Raw genomic sequence first — 23749 nt, 5'->3', positions numbered from 1 at the left:
CAAATTCAAAATCTAAAATAACATATATAAAACCAAATTTTAAAATTAAATTAAAATTAGCGATCATATTGTTTAAATTTTATTATATTTATCAAATGGAATTACATTAAATTAATCAAGAAAATAATAAGATTAATAAAATAAGCTTTTAAAGATAAAATGAAACAAAACATCTAGTTTAAAGTAATAATATCAAATTCATCATAAATATGATGAACAGAACAGTGTCGTATTCTGTAACGAAAAAAAAAAATTATAGAAAAATAAAAATAGTGGAATAGTTAAAAAAAAAAATACAATAATGAAAATGTCAAAATTTAAAATGATTTTTAAATGGATTTATTCATTTAATAGTTGATTTTTAAATTTTTAGTTTTTTATATAATTCAAAATTTTATAAATGACATGGCAACCCTGAATACCATTATTTGAAAGATAATTCTCTTCATTCACAAACCTTCCTCCCCAATTTACTTCAATTTTACTTTAAAAACTAATTCTTCCCCATTTCCCCGATACTTTCAACTCCCTTACTTGTAAAAATGCGGACAGAGAGTTTGTTAAAATACTCTCTCCTTTTTTAATTTATTCCCCTGCACTCCATTTTTGTTTGCGGAGAATCCCTCGCGCTCCGAGAGTCCGCCATTTTGTGGCTGGACCAACCCGCCACGCACAATATATCTAGTAGTGTTAGTGACCATTTTGGCGGCAAATTCTCCCCTTCCCCTCCCCCTCCTCTTTTTCTTTAAAAAAAGCAATGCAACACATACTCTTTATTCTGAGAATTTGCGAGAGACTCTAATTTGTCGTATAAAACTCCGCCTACTTTTCTCAGGGGTATAGAGATAGGCCAATTTAACTAAATTTAGATTTGGGAGATAGTGAACTGTTACAGATATAACCTATTATTCTAGTGAACCTATTTTACTCAGAAAAGGATCTTTATCAGAACAAAAAATTTTAACTAAGCATATAACCAAAAAAGTTTATCTTTTCAAATTAAAGCGTTCATAAAAATATGAATATTTAGTTATTGGATACTTCTAAATTTTCTTTAAATATTAAACCTATATCTTAACTTAAGAAATATCAAATACTTAATATTACACGGGGCAAATTAATTATCAGTCAACTAAATATAATTCTTTGCGGTCTAATTTTTCTAGTTTAAAAACTCATGAAATTATGAACTTGTCAAATTAAGAGGAATTTTCATGATAAATACGACTATTAGAACTTTATACTATTAAAAATGATTCAATTGTCCATTGTCCTATTCCTAAATCCATGCCTTTTCTAGGCCTCTATATTTTAGTTCAAATACATACTAGAAAGAAGGGAGTTTACATGGGGAAAGGATGAGAGGGGTGATAATTTAGTCTATAAAAGCAAATCGGAGGGGAGGTGGTGAAAAGGGGGAGGTAGGGCAGTCATATATGTAAAAAATATATATCATAGGGAAGTGGTTGGTAGAAAAAAAGTAGAATTTTCGCCAAAGTTACTGCATACTATGAAAACATAATTTTTTCTGTAAAATAAAGTTTTACAATATGATAATATTAGTTCTAAAAGTCTCATATACACATTCCTAATTGTTGAGATTTTTAAATCATTCTTGAAGACAATTTTTTTGATGTCTCTAATGTAAAGTTTAATATTCATTACTTTATTTGAAACTAGTGGTCTAAAAAAGCCTAAAACCAATTCAAAACCTGCATCTAAATTACAAATTAGCCTAAAACCATCCAAGGACCTGTGTAAAAGTTCGCTAAAATGGAACCCAATCGGTTCATTAGTTAGAGAAATCTTAAGCTACAGACAAAAAAACTTATTACTTTATATTATAGGATGAATTAATACTTTTAAAAAGTTTTAGGATTCTTTTTTTATTGCTACACTGAATTCCAAAGTTATAATGATGATGTAATAATTGTTAAGAGAATATGAGAGAGTTTGAGAAAGTAGTAAAACTAAGTTTGTTGCATGCACCAGGCTCCAAACTTATCAACTGCAGGCCTGTCAGGATGGAGAGGGGGTACAGCCTAGCACCAGATATTACAGAAAGTTAGTTGTGAAACTTAACATACACTTGGCCAACTATGGCTGAACAACTTTTAAAAGTTGTATATATATTGGAACTATACTCACATATCAACTTTATAATGGATCTAATAACATGATTACTAATCAATAATAATTTTCTTTGCCTCAATAGGATTCAAAACAGAAAAAATGGGTTTCTCACAAAAAAAATTTTTGTCAAATAAAAATAGTTCCTACCTCTTTGAACGCTAGTCGCGAAATAAAGTCTTGTTAAAAATAACTTTAATATAAAAGAAAAAAAATTAACGTTATGTTTCTATTATCCAATATTTATTTCTTCTAAAATAGATGAGTTATAGGGACACAAATACTATGAGAGAGAGAGAGAGAGAGAGAGAGAGAGAGAGAAAGATGGAAGGAAAAATAGTTTTACTTAGTTTGACTTTCACACAAAGTTTTCATTTTAAAAAGTTTTATTTCCTGGAAAGTCTGTGTTGAGTGTAGAAGTATACTTTGCCTAAGGTGCACAAACTTTAAAAACAATCCAGGCGGTATTTTTTTCTATAATTATGATACTACAAAAACTTGAGAAAAGATATTAAAACCTAAAGTTTGAAAAGTGCAAGTGGATAACATTGTAAACTTTATTATTTGGATTCAAATACTTTTGGTCATTTGTCATTTAGTATACCTTCAAAACTTTAACAAGGCTGATTACGACCAACACCAGTTAAATTGTTGGTTCTATAAATCAATATATCGAACAAAGAAAGGGTAGAAGTGCAAGAAGATTAAAAATAAGTTGTTTTAAACGAGAAATAAAAAAAATCGACTATTAAAATGATAAAAATCGGTATATATCTGTCCCTTTGGTTGGTCATATACATAAATATTCTTTTTCCTCCCTTCATTTATTAATTATTAATAAGGTTGCGTGATTTATTCATTCTAGGGATAAGGGAATCAGAGATGGGTTAAATGGCAACGGAAGAAAATATATTTTATGCTTAAACTTCTTTCTCCGTCGAATTTATTCATTTTGAGACAAAATATGTTGTTAGTCAAATCATTTTGTAGCAAAGCAGAACATCAATCACGAGAAAATTCGGTTATAGTCCCCTTCGTGACAACGCCTCTTAAGGAGCGTATTGTAGTATTTTCACATTAGCTTTTGATAGGTATTTAAGGTTAGGTTGGGTTATGTTAAGATAGGTGATTGGCCCGCAGAGTTAGGCAATTGGCCCCGCAGGATTAGAGCCCCCCACAGGGGCTAGGAATAGGAGAAAAGCTACTGTGAAAATTCGACAAAACACCCCTTAAGAGGCGTGGTCACGAAAGGGACTATACCCGAAAATTCTATTCTAAAATTGCAGCGCACACAGCTGCTTAAAAGCCGCTTGATGATAATGGCTACGGCTGAGGCTGCTAAGCCCTGCCTTTAACAAAAAATTCTAATTTATTTATTTAATCACAAGAAAGCATAAGATCTCACTAAATATAATGAGTTTATTGATTGTTCATCTTATCAATTATTTAACAAATCATAGATTTTTTGGAGGGTGGTGGTACCCTCCCCTAAGAAAAGTTATAAACTTTCACAGAACCTATAAGAAGCTAAGCTGTAAAGGACTAAGATATCAGTATAGCGGTTAGCGAGATACTTTGGTACAAACAGACAAATAGACTTCCTGTTACTCTTATATAGGGATATATAAATGTAATTTTATTGATTCTTAATCTTATGAGATATCAATAAATTATTTATCAAATCAAAACTTTTTTTTATTATTATAATTATATTAGATTTATGATAAATGCAAATTATAAATATGAAACAAGGATAGAAACATTCATAAGTAAATAAATACAAAATAAATGCTTCTGACCAAATTTCAAAAGCATATGTCAAATAGATGCTTAGTATAAATCCTAATCTTTTTTTCGTAAATCTTAAAATGTAATAATACGAACAATTGAAATTTTAGATTAATGCCTCTACTATAATATCATCCATAAAGTCAATTTTGTATTACACTATTTTTAATTTCATTATTTTTATTACAATTGCTAATTATTTTTTGTTCATTTACATAAAAGATTGATTAAAATGTGTCTCTCAGGGTAGCTTTCTATGGTATTAAAATTGGAATTATTAATCTTTGGAATTTTTTTTTAGATTTGTCTTTAAAACACCTTACAATAACACCTTACTAATTATGTGATAAGAAATATGATTTTTTTTTATAAAAATTATAAAAATGCAATTATTTGCAGCTGCATTTTTATATGTGTGTGACTATCCTAGTTTTGTAAATAATTCTCCTACATTTATACTTGCTACCAAAACCAAACTTCTCCTTCAAGAGGAAAACTTTTTATAGAGAAAACTTTGATAACTAATCCCCCCCCCCCTCTCCCCCTCCCCACTATAGCATTGACTAGACGTTTCTTTTAACATGAATTAAGTTTGAAAGATTTTAGTACCTCAGCTATTTAGTTTTTTTTAACTTTGAATCCATGATTTAATACAAATTTTAAAAGAAGGTGTATCAACTTTTTTTTATAGCTAGCCGGTTCTTTTAGTAAGTAGTAGATGTAAAATTTTTCATAGAATTCAGATATGCAATCGGTTTTTTTGTAGACCTCTTATTTTTAAAGTAATTTAAGTTTTTTTTAAAAAAGATTAAGTCGATTTTAAGGTACTAAAATGCAACAAAAAAAAGGAAGAAAATGTCCATTATGTACAAAAATAGTAGACTTTAATTTGACACATTACTTTTTGAATTTTGTCAGGTAATTATTAAAAAAATTGATTTTTTTAAACCCACGAGAATAAAAACTTTGAACTTAATTTTATCATTTCACAGGTAAAAAAATATGGGTTAATATATACCTTTAGAATCAGAAAAATACTACGAATCCATTGTAAGCAAAATTGAAAAAAAGTAAAAAAATAAAAAATAAACAATTGGCCAATTATATTTTTTGTTCAGGCAACACTTTGGTCTTCCCTTTTTTACCCCTTCTTTACCCCCTCTTTACCCCCTTCCCATTTTTATACTCAATTCAAGAATTAAGACGTTGCCTGTATAATATAATATGATATTTTCATATAATTCCTTTTATTGTAGTTTATATACTATATTGTAAACTTTTTATTTCAATTTTGCTTAGAAAGGATTTGTAATACTTTTCTCATTCTAACAGTATATATAATGCCTATTTCTTATGCCTGGGGAATGAAAAAAATAAGTTCAAAGTTTTTATTCTCGTGGGTTTAAAAAAATCAATTTTTTCAATAATTACCTGACAGAATTGAAAAAGTAAGGTGTCAAATTAAAAATCTTACTATTTTTGTTCATAATGGCCATTTTCTTTCTTTTTTTTTGTTGCATTTTAGTACCTTAAAATCGACTTAATTTTTTTTTTTTAAACTTAAATTACTTAAAAAATAAGAGGTCTACAAAAAAAACCGATTGCATATCTGAATTCTATGAAAAATTTTACATCTACTACTTACTAAAAGAGCCGGCTAGCTATAAAAAAAAAAGTTGATACACCTTCTTTAAATTTTTATTTCTGCGGTTATATTAGATTGTTTACTATTAGGTTCTTTAATTCAGGGCTTGTTAGAACCGTCCAATAGATTTAAAAACTTAAATTCCTGTAACAATTAGGTAAAATCTTTTCTCGTATTCATTCGAATACGGTGGATAGGAAGTTAGGAACCGGTTCTCATCCATACGAAAAAAAACTATGTCTAGCATCGTATTTTATCCAGCTTTCTACGAATATAAGATTAAAACCAGTTTTTTTAGCCGATGCCTTCGGCACCAGGGGGCTAAAAAACTAGTTTTAATCTCATAATTGTACTTTCTATATCCGCGGAAAGCCGTTTATAATACGATGCGAGAAATAACTTTAACAGTATTCCCAACAGTCATAATAAACATGATCCCATAATTTCAAATAAAATAATTGTCATGTCAAATTTATAGGTTTATTCTTTATTGGTGCATCCTAGGATAATAACGCAAGAGGTAAACATAAAAAATTTGTTCAGACTTCAGAATTGTGTATGATATTCTGTTAAGCTCCGTTAATATGGATATATACATGCTGGAAAATTATGAAAGAATCGGTGTAGGATAAACGGCAAGTTTAAGATATTACATGGCGAAAGTTTTGTAGCAACTCTGGGGACTCTCTACACTATACTACACTAGTACACACTATACATATACTTTTGGAAGAATTATACATTGGCATATTAATTTCTATTATCTTTTATTATTATTATTTATCTATACTATTGCGCCTCTAGCAAGCTAGAGGCTCTTTTTTTTTGTAAAAATAGGATTGAGGTTAAAATAGCTTTAAACCAGACTGTCACTTAAATCTAATCATAGAATAGCCTAAAAACCATCCGTAAGCCTTTGTGTAGCTTCCTTTAGATTGAGAACTCGATAAGTCTAGTAGTTATTGAAATATTAGGCTTCCGACAAAAAAAATCTTACCACTTCTTATAATATTTGAAATATTAATATATTTCTATCTTTGTCGGAAAAGTAATTCTTAGATCTTATGGTTCACACTAAAAACTTAATACTCCATATTATATACTTTTTAAAATTTTGATATTGTTAAGAGCGATTGATTTGATTTTATTTTGATTGTTAACTAATTTAATCAGCAAGGTTTCGTGTTTTCAGGAATCCATTTTTTCCGTGAGTAACATTAATTGAAAAATATTTCTTAATTATTATTATTTACAATTATTCACTTCAACTTAAAGGGGGACGTGAACAAATTTACACCCATCGCGCGTAAATTTAACAGACAAAAAATGCTTTTTGACTTTCGGGTATTTTAATTGTGTACGGGGGGGTGTGTTTACCTCCCTCACAATAAAAAATCATGCAAAAATCGTACCATTCATAGCACTGTTAGAACTTACAGGCTTTAGATTACAAAGTAGGAAAAGATTTACAAAATGTTAAATATAAATTCAAGAAATATTTGACTTTTGTGTTAAAGAGAGGGAAAACTGTATATTGATGTGTGTGTAAGATTAGAATAATAAAATTTGTTATAAAATCCTTTACTTTGCTCTGCGGAATAATAAAATCCAATGATACGTTGATTTGCATTTATCAATGCAAATTAAAATACGGGACATCATTCAATTTCACACAAACACCAATTTGATAAAATCGCCAAAATTTAACCAAGTACGCCAAAGCTTTTTTGGGAGTAATACGCATTTTTTTGTCCCAGGGGTTATATTTACCAAGGTGGAGGGCTCCACAAGATTTGTTACTCTAGCCCCTCACCCCTTTGAACATTCCTGCCACCAAATATGCATGTATTAAAAATGACTATAATCACTTTCTTGCATAGCAAATTAGATTGGCACCTTACCAAAGATCATATAACAGAAATTCAATATTTCGACCTTGGAATTCTGATTCTTTCATATCAAGATTATACAATTTAATGAAATGATTAATTTTTGCGATAGAAAGATATTTATATAGTATATACGTAAACTATTGCACTCCTAAATACGAATATTCCCCTACTTAAAAGATGTTCCAGCAAAACTTCATCTTGAATTTTTTTCACGTTATAATAAATCTCTATTAGTGCATAGCTATCTCATTTTGCTTAGCACTCAAAAGCTCATTTCTTTCAGTGTCACGCCTCGTAAGTCTGAAGAATAAAACATATTTTTTTCGAAAGTAGGTTGTTCAAGCCCCAGCCCCCATAGAAGGACGGACCAAATTGTTCTACTTTGGATTATTGATGAACTTCTGATATTAAATGGAATTTATAGCTTAATTGTAAAAATACGAAATCAAGAATTACAAATTTGATTTTGATTTATCTAAACCTCTTAAATTGTGGTAAAACCTATAGATAATTCAACCAACAAATATTTTTTTGTGAAACAAAATGAAAAAAGTTTTTTTTAAAGTGCTTTCGTCGCTTCTCCTTTACGCCAAGCTTCGGTGTAATGTCGATTTTTATAAAAACCAAAAATTTTATTGTGAAATGTAAAATTGCTTTAGAATTATAATTTTTTTTAATCGATGATCTTGTTCTTTTTTCATTAAACTGTCAAAGACGGGTTTTAGTGTTTCCTTCTGACATTCTTGTCCAGAATTAGAGGCCAGTCTCTAGGAAGCTGCCAATTAGCCAATTAAAAGGGCTATTTAAATTTTAAATTCACTTATGCCTTTAAGATCATAATTTCAAATGAACAAAGCTTTGTGTCCAGAAGAAACAGATTTACAGGGTAAGGGGGGAGGGATTGTCCCCTCACTTCCCCACCTACCTTAATAAATAGGTTATTTAAAGTGCCCCAACGAATAGGGTTAAGAGCCTTTGTCTTCCATTCAACATAAAGTTTAATATTACTTTCTCTGAAACCTGTGAAATTTGATTGCATTAGTTCGGATTTAATTCAAATTATTTAAATTATTCACAATTCTATTCACCCCTTCCTCTTATTTGTAAAAGCGAAGCTTTTCCACAGTTATAGGTTGGATAATGTCTTTACGTCTGCTCGTAAAAGTTAGTTGATTGTAATTAATCTTTGTATATATATCAATTCTATTATTAGATCCTAAGAATATGAGTTTATTTGGCAATTATTTGGTCTTTAAGCGTTGCTTTAACAATTTTCTGTTCTTATTATAAAGTTCTGTAGATTTGATAAATTGATATTGTTGTGCTTTTTATGCACGCAAATGTTCTTGTTTTAACGCGTGTTGATTAGAGTTTCTGATCCGTCAATCCAATATTTATTATTATTCCTTATTTCTATTTTGAGTACGCGGTGTTTCTATTTTGATTCGGTTCCCTTGCTCTAAAAACAGATGTGTTATGAATTTTAATTAAGTTTTGTTGGTTTTTATTTAAATGTTAAATTTTCATTATTGGTAAGTTAAAATACCAAGAATTGGAATTATCACTACTTCCACGTCAAGGGATTGACTTTAACAAAATAGTTGATTGAAGTACATGGTCTATTGTTAGGTCTTTGGCATGTACAGTCAGTACTTCCAGGCTAAAGTCGTGAAATTTAAGCGTTGATTGTGCTGAGAGTCCTAAACTAGTTGCTTCGATCGCCCCTAGCCTCTAGGGAAAGAAGTAGATGGTCAGACTAACCCTACCCCCAACTTTTAAAAAGTATAACCAATCCGGTTCAACATTAATAATTAACTTCTCTGAAAATTAAAACCAATCTTAATCAACATCTTCAGACAAAAATGCCTTACTATCTATATAAAAGGAATTAAAATTACATTAAATTAAACAAACTGGCTTTTCATTATAACAAAAAAAACACCTTGTCATTTATTTTATACATTTATTACTCATTAAAATTGTATAAGTAAGAAGATACATATTTATGATTGTTGTATTGAAAAATCTTTAAAATTCGAAATATTTAGTAATTATGCAGTATTTATAGATTCATAGAATGGCCTTACTTTAGAAACCAATTATTTTATGAAACATTTTTTGTTTTAATCTATTTGGTTTTATTTATTTTTCATTTTTTTAATACAGGATTCAAATGAAAAGTTTTTAAGCTATGGCTTCAAAATTTTGTTTAACCAAAATATTAAAGTATTACAGTAAGGAAATACAATAGAACTACAACTATACTATGATACCGAATGGAGAATATTAAAACTGATAATTTTGATTCAGGTAAGGTTACAAGGTTACAGTTACACTAACAGTAACCGAAAGAATTCTGTTAAACTTTGATGATGCCATATTGTACATAAAGTCGATGTAAATGTCAGACAGTAAGTTAGCATATATTATTTCAAAAATAATTTTCAACTATTGGCATAGCTTACAAAATCATTAAAAAAATATGTCAATATATTATATCAAAGTAAAACAGGAATGTTACGGTTACGATTACAAGGTTACAGTTACAGGGTTACAATTGAGAATATTTTGTCTGACAAGGACACAATAATTAGTAGTCATACAAACATATTTAAAACAAATTATTTAAAATCATATTTGTATAAACGAACATTGATAAGGTTATAGGTTTCTATGAAATTTAAAATCTTTTAAAATTAAAATTTACCTCAAAAATGTTAGGATTAATGTACAAATAATTTTCACATATTCTTAATATTTTTAAAAAATCATAATATTATTAATTTCTTGAGCAATGAAACAAATACTTTTTTTTTATAAAACATATGATAATAAAACATAACAAAAAATCTGTAATTCTAAATTGGCAGGCAAGTGGCACTTGAATTAATTTTTATCTAACAAAATTAAATTAGAATTAATTATAAATGGAGGTGAGATTTATGTAGATATATCGTAATAAAGGTATACATTTTAGCTTTCTGTAATTTGCATATATATACTTATATCTACGGTATATCTACAATCACACCCCAATTTTCAATGAAAATAAACCTTAATATAAAATTAATATTGGCACAAAATTAGTTCATAAGAGAACAAGAATAAAACGAATCACAGAGACGAAAATTACTAAAGGCACTTTGTTATCTTAATGCCCTTTCAAATAACTAATCAAATAATAAGGCCAAATTTTAATCAAAAGTTGATTTTTTTAAATCTTAAATTTTTTTATGGGCATTTTTTACTGCTAATTGCAGGGTCATAGAAATAGTTGACATTTCAAATCTACCTATATTGGAATACATGTGTGATAGTAGGTTCTCCTATGTGGTTATACGTTATTTATGATTCTTATTTTTATCACTATGAATTGTATTACATCATGCATTTTCTGTCTTTATAGCAGTATTGTAGTTTCTTGTTCTATTCTTTTTTTTTTACTTCAATTTATTTATATTTAATGGAGGTAACATAATAATTATTTACAGATTTTTATACAATTTCTTTTTTAATTTTGAATTTTTTGCCTAAATTGTTATTTGTTGTAGCGAATCTTCTCTATAATTAGTTTTGTTTAGCGTCCTCTGTTTCTATTTCCAAAAAGTTTTCTTAAAATTGCTCTTCTTTCCTCTTCAGATACCTCAATTCCCTCCTCTTGGTTATCAGAACTAAAATATTAAATTTAATTTGTATAAGTATAAAAATAAGTTACTTAAAATAAGTCAAATCTAAAAAATCTATACTTTTTGGATTATTTATTTACTTCAAAAGTTTGAAATTAAAAAAAAAATAATGATACAATGTTGTTTTTATAGATCAAGTGGTTAAAAAGATGATGGAATGTAATTTAGCGTAAATTATGACAATTTAGGTGTAGACAAAAAGAAAATTTTGGCACATTGAATTAAAACCTTTTTTTTTAAGTTTTTGTCAACTTATAAAAAATACAATAACCCCATATAGAGAGACATTGATATAATGTACTTTCCCCTCTTTCTCCATTACTAGTAGCTGTGCCCAGAAAGGCCTTTAGGAGCTTTTAGAGGTAAGAAGGATGGTTGGGAGGGGGAGGGGGTGAAGATCCTCCCACTTTTAATTTTAGTTTTATAAAGAAAAAGTAAAAAAATTCAGAGTTATATTTTCTAAGGTCAATTTCTCTTGTGAGGGCAATGGTACCCTCCCCTAAAATAGTTATAAATTTTTACAAGACCTATGAAAAACTACGATGTCACGATGTCAAGGATAAAAATATTGGTTTAGCGGTAAGCAAGATCCTCGACAGACGGACACACAGCATCCTGATACTTTTACATATGTAAGGATGAAATTGAAAAACGCGGTGCTATTTTAAAAAGTTTTACCTGTTAGTACTTTCCTCTGTTGCTGAGAAAGGAATAAAGGATGTTCTTCTTGTTGACTGTGTTGTTGGAGCTCGTGTTGATGTTGTAAATCTACGGAACGGACGTCCGCGGAACTTCAGGCGGTGACGCTTTTCGGTTGTTGTGTCTGCTTCGGTTGTGGTGGTGGTTGTTGAGGTAGTTGTTGTTGGCTCAGTTGTAGTAGTTGTTGTCGGCTCAGTTGTAGTAGTTGTTGTGGTGGGCTCTTCAGTTGTTGTAGTAGTAGTGGTAGTTGTTGTAGTGGTGGTTGGTTCCTCTGTAGTTGTTGTAGTAGTGGTAGTAGGCTCTTCTGTAGTTGTTGTGGTAGTAGTTGTTGTAGTAGTTGTTGTTGTAGTTGTAGTAGTTGTGGTTGTAGTAGTTGTTGTTATAGTAGTTGGCTCCTCTGTAGTTGTAGTTGTAGTAGTTGTTGTTGTTGGCTCTGGAGTGGTTGTGGTAGTTGTTGTTGTAGGCTCAGGAGTTGTTGTTGTTGTAGTGGTGGTGGTAGTTGTAGTTGGTTCCTGAGTAGTTGTAGGTTCAGGCTCATAGACTGTTGTAGTTTCCTCTGGAAGAGTTGTTATTTCTTCTGTTGTGGTGGTTGTAGTTGTTGTTGTAGTAGTTGTAGTTGTTGTTGTAGTAGTTGTAGTTGTTGTTGTGGTGGTGGTTGTTGTAGTGGTAGTTGTTGTAGTAGTTGTCTGTTGTTCTGGTTCAATGATGACCACAGGTTCTTGTTCTCTAATATCTTGAGCTGAAGGTCTGTTCAATGGAATTCCTCTCAGAATATCTTTTAATTTAAGTCTAGGTCTGACAACCTTAACTCTTGGCTTTTCTATTTCAGGTGTGTCTGTTTCAAGCTCATTTTCTATGGTCTTATCTTGATCAAATAAACTTTTCAGCGCTTCTGTTTCATCAAAGCTAACAGTGGAATCACTTGAAACAGTTGAAGTTTCCTTTGCTTTTGTGTTGACAACAAAACCATCAATAATGCCAATTATATCATCAATAGTTGATTTATCTTCTTGGCTGTCTTCAGGTTGGTCTGTTGTTACTGATTCTGTACCTTCAGCAGCTGGAATATTGGAAGAAAATGTAGATAAAATATTGATGGAATCTATGATGGTTGAAGGAATGTCTTCTTCATTCTCAGGTTCAGTTTCAGCAAAGATGGTTGGTTGTTTGGTAGTTGTAGATGCTGGAACAGTTGCAGGATAAACAATGAAAGCAGGAGCTGAAGGTTCAGGTTCATTTGGCTGAATGTTGATGAACACAGGGTCAGCTACTTCTGACTGTACCTCTTCACTGCTGATAACTGACACTGGCATGACTGTAACAGCTGACGGAATAAATGCACTTTCTTCATCGTTGGATTGCTCAAAGTCAGTTGTCTGTGTGAAGATAGAATTCTCTTGTGAAGATGTTGTGTCAATCTGAGAGTTTGTATATTCTTTATAATCCTCATCTAAAATAAAAAAAAAATCTTTAATTTTGGTTGTAAACATTTTTTGACCAATTAAAATTTGCAAGGATACCTTCCATATGATAATTTATAATAAAAGTATTTATTTTAATATAAGAAATAAGAAAACTTGCTCAATTGTAGTCTTGAATATTTAGTTAGATTCCTTTAAGAACTCTCTAATTGAAGAAAAAAAATATTTAATTTTCTTATTTATAAAGCTTTAAAGCTCTTTATAAAAAAATGACGTCATACAAAACAAATGGCAAATGATAGGGGATACACAGACTAAATTACCAATGGCAGGCCAGTATTCATTTTAATTGACCAATGGTAGGCCAGTATAGTGTCATTTTTTATAGGCATTATAAAAAGCTTCTAAATTTTTTCATATTTAAAATTTTGAAATTATAATAACATACCTGTTTCTGAAGGAATATTCTTTTTATCATCATAATAATCAAACTCATCTGGGACATTAAAAGAATTCTTGTTCTTAGAACCATTGTCAATTGATCTAATTTCTTCTTCTTCAACAATATTCTCAATAATATCACCTTTGAAAGAATTGGCAGGAGTAACCTCTTTAATATCCTGAGACACTTGAATATAATCCAGAAAATCAACAGGAATGTCACCAAAGCCAATAAATTCATCATTGTCAAGACCCATTCTACCATCAGGATAAAGATCATTATAAGCAAGCACAGCATCGATAGGGATAGCATTGGTCATCTCATTGAAATTTATAAATCTGTCAGTTCGATCTTCATCAACTTGATCGGTTATCAGGGTAAATGGTCTTGCAGTTGTAGTAGTGGTTGTTGTTGTTGTGGGCTCTTCTGTGGTTGTGGTAGTGGTTGTAGTAGTAGTAGTTGTGGTAGTTGTAGTTGTGGTAGTTGTAGTAGTTGTAGTTGTAGTAGTTGTAGTTGTAGTAGTTGTAGTTGTGGTTGTGGTAGTTGTGGTTGTGGTAGTTGTAGTAGGTTCAGTTGTGGTTGTAGTAGTTGTAGTGGTTGTTGGCTCTTCAGTTGTAGTGGTAGTGGTTGTTGTAGTAGTTGTAGTAGTTGTGGTAGTTGTGGTTGGTTCTTCAGTAGTAGTTGGTTCCACTGTTGTTGTTAGTTCAAGTGTTGTTGGCTCTTCTGTCGTTGTAGGTTCCTCTGTTGTTGTTGTTGGCTCAGGAGTAGTTGTGGTTGTTGTAGTTGTTGGCTCAGTGGTTGTTGTAGTAGTTGTTGTTGTGGTAGTTGTAGTGGTTGTAGTTGTAGTTGTAGTAGTAGTTGTTGTTGTTGTAGTAGTTGTAGTAGTTGTGGTTGTTGTAGTTGTAGTTGTTGTAGGTTCAGTTGTTGTAGTTGTGGTAAAAGTTGGAATAGGCCTAGGGGCAAACGTAGTTTGAACAGTTTCAAATAAGGGCTGTGTAGTTGGTTGTCTGGCGGTCAAAGGATTCTGGCCATCACAACAGATATGATTCTGTCTGCCTGTAAATCTACAGTCAACAAACTTGCAGAAGTTAGGCAATGGATTGGCGGCAACCTGCGGGGCGTCTGTTGGGAATACAACTAGTGCACTGAAAAAGGGAAAGCATTTTTACATTTTGCTTATGGTGTAATACATGATAAAAACATAAAAAGTAACTTGAATTTAGTCAGTAAGAAATTGCACTTAGAATGAGGACTAAAGATAGAATAAAAAATGAAAAAAAATATAAATAAGCAAAAAGAAAATGAGATCAGTTTTTTAAAAATAATAAATATGACTAGAGTATAAGCTATTAGAAATAATAATTCATTTGGTCACCTTGTAACAAATGGATTAAACAAAGTTGGATTCTGAACAGGTTGCTGTTGACCAATGAAGGGTTGTCTGGGGATATCATTCTGGACAGGTTGTTGCTGGCTAATAAAAGGTTGTTGCTGAATGCTGGGTCTCTCAGTTATGAAACTGTTTTGGTTCTGGAATGTAGGGGTGGTTGGAGATTGGAAGCCTCTGAGAATAATAATAGAGTAGATTATAATATGATGGAATGTGTATAGCCATTAAAAATTTGCTGCTCATTAGTAGTGTAATAGTTATCTATAGCATCGTATTATAAACATTAAACAGCTTTCCGTAGATATAAAAATGTAAAATTATAGAATTAAAACCATTTTTGTATTCGTAGAAAACTGGATTTAATAATACGATGATATACAAAATTTTCAGTGTGGCTGAGAACCGGTTCTAATCCGCCGGATATAAATTGCTATTAAAGCGACAATGGAAAATATGTTCCAACAATATTAACTTTAAGCTAATAAAATCATAAAATCTTTACCAAATTAATAATTCACTCTGTTTCAAAGTTTTTGATAAAATATCTACCATTTCTCTTCAATAAAGAAATCTTAAAATAAAGCTAGGAGCTTAAAGGTTAAAATTTAAGCTATCAATTTACTAAAATCTAAAACATATAGCATAATCTTGTCTATTATTCCCTGACAGCATTGGCTCTTGGGTTTTCTGCTGGTGATGGCTGGAAACTGTTGTGGGTTGGCAAACCTAAAAAGAATTAGTTTAGAATGAATATGTTGAATAATGAACCTTAAAAAAACCTACTAGTGTAACAAAAAATTTTTTTTTTGAAAATATGGGTTGTCTTTTTAGGAACAGGTTTATACACTTAGCTGAATTTAAAGTTATGATATGACCAGTGGCGTGCGAACCGAAGGGGGCATTTGGGGCAATCGCCCCCCCCCTAGCGACCAAAACGCCCCCCCCTGCCCCCCCCCTAGCAACCGCCCCCCCTGCCCCCCCCTAAATGTTAAAAAATGCCCCATTTTGCCCCCCCCTGGTCAACAAAAATGCCCCTTTTTGCCCCCTACCCTACAAAAAGCAAAACTATCCCAGTTTAAAAAAAAAAAGATCAAGAAATACTCCAAAAAAAAATTTTGCCGCTTCGCGCCAAACAGACAGTTACTATTCATTTAACCTTACCAAATTTTTTAATTAGTGTAGAAATTAGGTTATAATCTTTTTTCAAAAACCCCTCCCTCCCTGCATATTTGAAGAAAAAAATTTGCGCTTCGCGCCCTTCCAAATGGTTTCTGCTATGAAATATTGGGGACTAGTGTAATAAATAGCCCAAAAACCCCTCCCTCCCTGCATATTTGAAGAAAAAAATTTGTGCTTTGCGCCCTTCTAAATGGTTTCTGCTATGAAATATTGGGGACTAGTGTAATAAATAGCCCAAAAACCCCTCCCTCCCTGCATATTTGAAGAAAAAAATTTGCGCTTCGCGCCCTTCCAAATAGTTTCTGCTTTTTATCACAATGAAAGTAATTTTTTTTATTTTTTACACAGTTCATTATATCTTTGGTTTTTATAGTACAATAGATTTTTTTGTGGATTATAATATTAAAAAAAATAAAATTTCTCGCTGTTTCGAGCATTCAGTATGTAATTTACTTTGACTGTCATCACACAACATACAGGAAAAAGGATTTGTCACTTTTTCTACCTAAAATATATATTTATTTCAACAGATGCTCTTTAAATCTACTTGTCTGTATTCTTATTAATGATTTTTTGTGCTTTGCTACTTAAAGATGTTGTCATCCTTGTTGTCAAACAATAAAGAAATATTTAATATCATTTTCTCATATTAGGTTAATTTTTGGTAAATTATTTCCAAAATGAGTGTTTTTATTTCCCCCCCCCCCCCAATTTTTTTAATGGGGTTATTTATCCTTCCTGCTGAGATTTTATAACATCCCCTTCCACCCATTAAAAATGTTTTGTGGTGGAGGGGGGGGGGGAAAGGTTAATTTATCTTCTGTACTATTTTTTCGAAGATGCTTTCTAGCTCCCTTCCCTTCAGTCATTGCAGGGTGGGGAGAAGGGATGGGGTAGAAGAGATGGGGGGGGGAGAGATGAGGGGGGAAGAGGTGGGGAATATAAATGGGAAATAGGGATGGGGGAAGGGATGGGGAAGAAGGGATAAGGACTAGGAGGCCCATAATCAAATAATCCCACCCCTTAAAACGCCCTTATTTAAAATTAGTATATATAATCAAAATGCCCCCCCCCTAAAGCAAAGTGGCCCCCCGGGGCACTTTGATTTAGGGGGGGGCAAAATTTTACAAAATCTTCAAAATGCCCCCCCCTAGACAAAGTGCTTCGCACGCCACTGGATATGACTATTTTATTGAGGGTTATATGCGGCTGACGCACGGCTGCCGAGTCCTAGACTTATTAGTTAAGCTATAAATGAGAATAAGATTAAGATTGTTTAGTGTATAAAGGTTGGTCAGTTTACATTTTACAATAATTAATTTTGTATTAACAAAAAATTAATTTAGTTAATTATAGATGCCAAAAAGGGGACTGGGACTTTTGATCAGCTATAACTTGAATCATTTTGTTTTAATTTTGGTTCCAAAATATTTAATTTTTATTGAGTAAGCAACAATTGTATTTCAAAATGAAATGCATATAAATAAAATTAAAATCCATTACCAGTTGTTGGATTCAAGGCCACTGCACCTGATTGGTTCTCCTCCCCGGGTCCCAACTCATGAGGGAATCCTACGGTATGGCCTCTGAAAAATTATATATTATGTTTTCAACTAGAAAAATTTTAACTTGTTCTCATATAAGACAAAATTGTACTGTATAGCCTGTGTATTTGTTATTGTAATTGTGTTTGAAGCTAAGGAAAATATACAAAAAATTGTTTTTTTGCTCCCTGGATTTTAATTTGAAATATTTAAAATTGTCATCTTACAAGACAAACACCAAGTGTTTAGCCTGTGTACTTTTTTATTATAATTATTTTTAAAGCTCAGGAATAGTTCTTTAATAATAATAATGTTTATTAGGTGCTGTCAGGTACCCCCTTGCTTGGGAGATAGCGCAATTGCTGCTATCCATCGACAATTTAGAGTTTACATTATGGAATTTAATCTCATTCCAATAAGATAATAAGGGGAATTACAAACGATTTCTTAGGGACCCCATATTATAGACAGCTTTCCGTGGATATTGAAATGAAAAACAAAGATTAAAACAGGTTCTAATACAGCGGATCTTTATTGGTTTCGAAGCCATACTGGAAAATATATTTTTTGCAAGAACTAATGTTAATTTTTCTACGCTTAAATTTAAAAAAATCACCAAACCTGTTAAATTTTAATTTTCACGCAACCTTTGAAAAATTTCAAATCTAATTCAGAAAAAAAATAATTATTGTTGTAAGACATAGAATGTAAGACCTGAAATATTTTACCTGATTTCATTGATTGGCACGTTACTTCTGCTATTCTTTAACACTTCAAAACATAGCTCACTCTCCTAATTAAAACGAGTTGATTTTTACAATATTTTTAAAAAGTTTAATTATTTTTTACGTTTCTTATTACTAGATTTCAAAATATTCTAGATTAAAATATTCTTAGAGCCAATCTCTATATTTTCTCAGTGCAACTTCTTTGTCATTGACAGGCAAACATTCAATCTATAATACAAAGTAGCTTGATGTCTGTCCGTCTGTCCGTCTGTCCGTCTGACCGTCTGACCGTCTGTCCGTCTGTCTGTCCGTCTGTCTGTCTGTCCCTTAAGATCTCGGTAACCACTAAACCGATCGGATTCTACTTTTCAGGGAATATACCTACTGGTCCTGTGGTGGTTTTAGGCTATTTTCTTGGGGGGTGGGACACCCCCAACCCCCCCAAAAATGAAAAAAATCCAACCCCCAAAATTTTTTTTTACATTATTTGTAAGATCTCGGTAACCACTGAACCGATCGGATTCTACTTTTCAGGGAATATACCTACTGGTCCTCTGGTGGTTTTAAGCTATTTTCTTGGGGGGTGGGACACCCCAACCCCCCCAAAAATAAAAAATCCCCACTTCCAAAATTGTTTTTTTTTTAATTTTTTAAAAACAAAAACCAGTAATTGGGGTGGGGGAACCCCACTGCAACATGGGGCGAAGCCCCCATGAATCCCCCCCCCCCCAAAAAAATAAAAATATTTTTTTTTTTAATTTTAATTTTTGTGTATGCAAACAACCTAGGTCTAATTTTTACGAATTGAAATTTTTGTGTATACGGCAAACAACCTGGGTTTAATTTGTACAAATTAAAATTTTTGTGCATAAAGCGCACAACCTGGGTTTAATTTTACCACAGAGTAATTAAACAAAGAATAATTTTTTGAATATTTCTATTAAGGAGGGTTGACTTCCCAAAACTATATAGGGCGAAGCCCCTAGAGGCTAGGGGCGAAGCCGCTAGTTTCTTTAAAAAGGAAGAATGTATATAAAAAGTCCCTAGCCTCTAGGGTAACTCATAAAGGGGATTAAGTTATTCGAAATACCTTAACTTTAAGCAATCAGACAAACATTCCACTTATTTGAAAATAGAACTACCTGCTGCGCCCCTATCATCTAAGGGCTCTGTAATGAAAGGGGATGAGAATGGAATAAAATCGTCTAAAATCATCCAGAACCTATTTTAACCTTCCCTACAGTGGAAAACCGGTTATCAAAATCTTAAGCAAGAGACAAAAAACCTTACTATTTAACTAGGATAAAAAACATGATAGATTTATTAATTTTAAGGTTGTCAACTTACCTTTTCAACACATTTATATTGGAAGTTAGTACCAAACGAGCAAGACCTAAGCTCTTGTCTGTATTCTAATACTTCGTAATCTCTGCACAACACAAAACACAACTTAAATTTTCTAATTCTTAACTTTATCTAGTTTACTCTCATGCATGTTATCCTCGTAAAAATGTAACAGGATGACTGTCTGTCCATCTATTTGTACAGAAGGATCTCGCTGACGCTAAACCGACATGATCCTCCTTTACAGTATAGCTTTTCATGGGTCTTGTGGAAGTTTAACTATTTTGGGAGAGGGTACCACAATCCCCAGAAAAATAGCCCCTAGAAAAAAACAATACCCCTCCCACCATTAAGAAATTTGAAGTTGGGGAGTGTTGACTGTTCCCCTTGCATCCTAGAGGCCTTTAGTGTCGTAGCCACTATTTTAATAATAAATTTATAAAATTACTGAAATTTCTGGTACTCTAAACTCTTTCGTTAATCTAGCACTTAAATTTTGCTTGTTTTTACATTTCATGTGAGAAATTATGAATGAGATTATGAGTAAATGCCATCAAAACGTACCGAATGATTTTCTTTGTTCTCTTTAAACATGGTTATGCTTTTATTCACTTAGGGTGCAAAAATTATGAGTAAAGCAAATATTTAACTAAATATTTATTTAGATACTTTACAATATTCTTAGGCAATTCCACTGTTAGGCACACTTATTATTAAAGGTGTACAACTGCCGTATTTATGATAAAGATGACCTTTGGAATTGCAAGTATGATTTCTTGTGATGAATCCTTCTTAGACAGAAGGATAAAAGAAACATGAGAAAAATACTGTCCACCTATCATCTAAATACAATACTCATTAAAAATATATCACAGTGCAGTATATTTTCTGTATTAAAGTTCTGTATTTTGCGTAAATTTTTTAAAATTCAATAATATCTTTGGAATTTTAGTACAACCAATTTTTAGTTGCTTGGCATCTCTATAAGTAATAATATTAGCCTCCCTCATTTACTCACTGATTCAGTGACTGACTAAGAAATGTTGTATGTTAGAGTAACTGTTACAAGAGTGCCCTTGGGGTCAAACTGTTAGAGTATATTTATTACTTTACCATTTTGTATTTTTAATTTACACTAAAACAAATTAGAATTTTTAGCTCACTTATGTATTTTTTAAAATCTCCAGGAGGAAAGGACAACAAAAATAAAATGAATATAAGTTGGATATATCTACACCTATATTAAAATGTACTTTTGCTAAACTCTTAAAATTCTTTGTGTAACAATTATTACAATGGTTTTTGCATCTAAACCCCAAATAAGTTTTCCGCGGGCATGAAATCGTTGGAGGCAAAAATTCATCATAACTGTTCATTTAATTCAATAAAAATATAAGAAACAATCCGGCCAAATTATTGATTAGAAAGTTTAGTTATTTTGATACCAAATTACAGTTATTTTTATAACTTTCATATAATAAATCAGCTAGAAATAGAACTGAATTGCTTCAGGAAATTAAGAATTTCCAAACATATCGTTGTTTCGTGGTGTTGAATAAATATAATCGCTGATAAAAATTCCTTTTTAAATTAGAAGAGCTATTGTTTCTGATTGACCATCTAGTGTAATAAATCCATCAATTCAATGTTATGGTTTTTAAAGGTATTTAGAGGGGTTTTATGTCCAAACGACGCGGCGGCGTAAATGCCCTAAAACTATTCAGTTTGGTTTAGATTTTGTCTGTGTGAGTTTTTGTGTAAAGATGTGTGTGTGTGTGTGTGTGTGTGTCAGTGTGTTTGTGATTTACTTTGTGTATTTTTATACAATGAGTAGTCTGTGTTTGTGTGTGTTAAATTTAATCCTCAATTCAAAGAAGTTTTCAAAGCAGTTTATTTTGAATCTAAATCAACAAAACAGAAAATACAAACCAAATATTGGGAATAGTCCCTTTCGTAACATCGCCCCATAAGGGGCGATTCGTCGTATTTTTAAAATGGCTTTTAATAGGTTATTTTAGGTTAGGTTAGGTTATATTGGGTTAGGTGATTGCTCTACAGGGTTAGGTAATTGGCCCCGCAGGGTTAGAGCTCTCTGCAATGGCTAGACATAGGAGAAAAGCTACGAAGGTGCGATGTTACGAAAGGGACTATACCCCAAATATTTGTAAAGAATGGGTTGGATTATCCTGTCGTATCTTATTCATGATAAAAAACTATAATTGAATTTTAAAAAGGAATTAGATACTTCATTTCCAAGTTTAACCTAACGACGTTTTTTATTTTTAGTAGCAAAGTAACTCTATGATTTAATTTGTCTTTTAGTTCGTCTGTAAAGGTATGGGGGAAGCGTAGTTTTCTTTATGCTATCTAAGATAGAGTGCTTGATTTTTTTGATGAGATACCCTTTAATAAAGAGAATCCAGTAAACAATTTACTTGGTCCGTCAGTCTGTCGGTCAAAGACAAATATATTTACAATAGAAAACGGTTTTGTGATTTTATGCAATTCAAATTCATTTGTCCATCAATGATTTTTTTGTGTTAGCTACTTTTCTTTTTTTTCTGATGCATAATGTTGTACTTGTTATTGGGAAAATTAATCTTATCTGCCATTGACATATCTTTGAATACTTAGGTATGAACCTAGTTTGAACATGACAATTGAGCCTAATATAACCTTGAGTGAAAAGTTGGTTTTATTTTACAACTTTCTGCTAGAGGCATATTATGAATACAATCAAAAGACACTACTTTGATCTTATTATTTCTAGAATCTACAATGTTTTTTATTGACTGGTTTTCTGCATTTACATTTATCAAAATTTATAGGATTAATTCCTATTTATTGGCTTTTATACTCAAAATGCAATCATGTCGTCTAAAACAAAATCCATTTTATGTAATTTGACAGCCAGTAATTTTACTAAACTATGAAATAAGCACATGCTAAGATGTTATCACTCATCGCGTGATTAACACGTAAAACACAATCAAAATAAATTTTCTTAGCATTGCTCTCAAATGTAGTCTGATAATCAGGGATCTTAAAGGATAAGACATTAAACGTTTAATTTAAATACATCCCTAATGATGTAAAACGAAAGTACTTCTAATGTAGATTAGAATTATTGGTTGAAACATTTGAACACTAATATATTGGATCCGACTCATCAATATTCAATAAAACTTCCCAAAGTCCCAAAGTTTTTAAGCCAATAAATAAGACAATCTAGTTTGGGTACCATTATAGTTTTCAGTAGAATGCTCCCTAACCTAAACTGAGTAATAATAGATAATAAGATGAATTTTTCGGAAAACTATCATTTGATATTCTAAACTGTGTACATTTATAAAAAATAAATAAGTATTGTACTGTCCCTTTATCGCTCTGTCTATATTACATAATACAGATAATCTGTTGTTATAAATCCACACAAATCCTCCTGGAGTAAAAACTCATATTGTAATAGAAAGCAAAATTTGTTGCGCGCGGCAACGTATTTTAATGCAATATTGCAAAGTTTTGGTTTTATAGTTAGGCAGATGAAACATTTTACAATTCTACATGAGAACTAAATTGCTATATATTTAGGTCGACAATAATCCGTGTATAAAAGTAATAGGATGACTATCTTGTGTGTGTGTGTGTGTGTATTTTTGTGTATTACGAAGTATCTCGATAACCCCTAAACATATATCATGAGAAATTGCCCCTTGAACCCCCCCCCCCCAACCCTCAAATATTTTCTCTTTTTTTTCGTTTATAACTAAAATTAAAATTTGCGTTGTCAATTTGTTATTTGATAATATGATTTTGCACCTCAATTTTTATACCCTTTAAGTTTAAGTGGTAAGATAGAAT

At 31.4% G+C, this 23749-nt stretch overlaps 1 protein-coding gene across 2 annotated transcripts in view; it reads right to left on the bottom strand.

Annotated features, from left to right (window-relative positions):
• Window positions 1–9404: 9404 nt before the first annotated feature.
• Window positions 9405–23749, bottom strand: part of LOC145318913 (uncharacterized) — a 48393-nt gene continuing 34048 nt past the window's right edge. The window contains exons 5-12 of one of the 2 annotated variants that reach the window (XM_080160613.1): window positions 19892–19976; window positions 18545–18609; window positions 17776–17858; window positions 15760–15819; window positions 15079–15271; window positions 13710–14848; window positions 11820–13290; window positions 9405–11126 (exon numbers count right to left, since the gene is read on the bottom strand). In XM_080160613.1, coding sequence (XP_080016739.1) covers window positions 11033–11126; window positions 11820–13290; window positions 13710–14848; window positions 15079–15271; window positions 15760–15819; window positions 17776–17858; window positions 18545–18609; window positions 19892–19976 — 3190 coding nt within the window. In that variant the 3' untranslated portion in view covers window positions 9405–11032. The remainder of the gene's footprint in view (window positions 11127–11819; window positions 13291–13709; window positions 14849–15078; window positions 15272–15759; window positions 15820–17775; window positions 17859–18544; window positions 18610–19891; window positions 19977–23749) is intronic. The other variant, XM_080160623.1, reaches the window with a different exon arrangement.

This window comes from Acartia tonsa, chromosome 1, assembly GCF_053477335.1.
Source record: "Acartia tonsa isolate MP-2025a chromosome 1, ASM5347733v1, whole genome shotgun sequence".
Classification (NCBI taxonomy): Eukaryota; Metazoa; Arthropoda; class Copepoda; order Calanoida; family Acartiidae; genus Acartia; species Acartia tonsa.
This window is presented reverse-complemented; position numbering and strand designations above follow the sequence as displayed.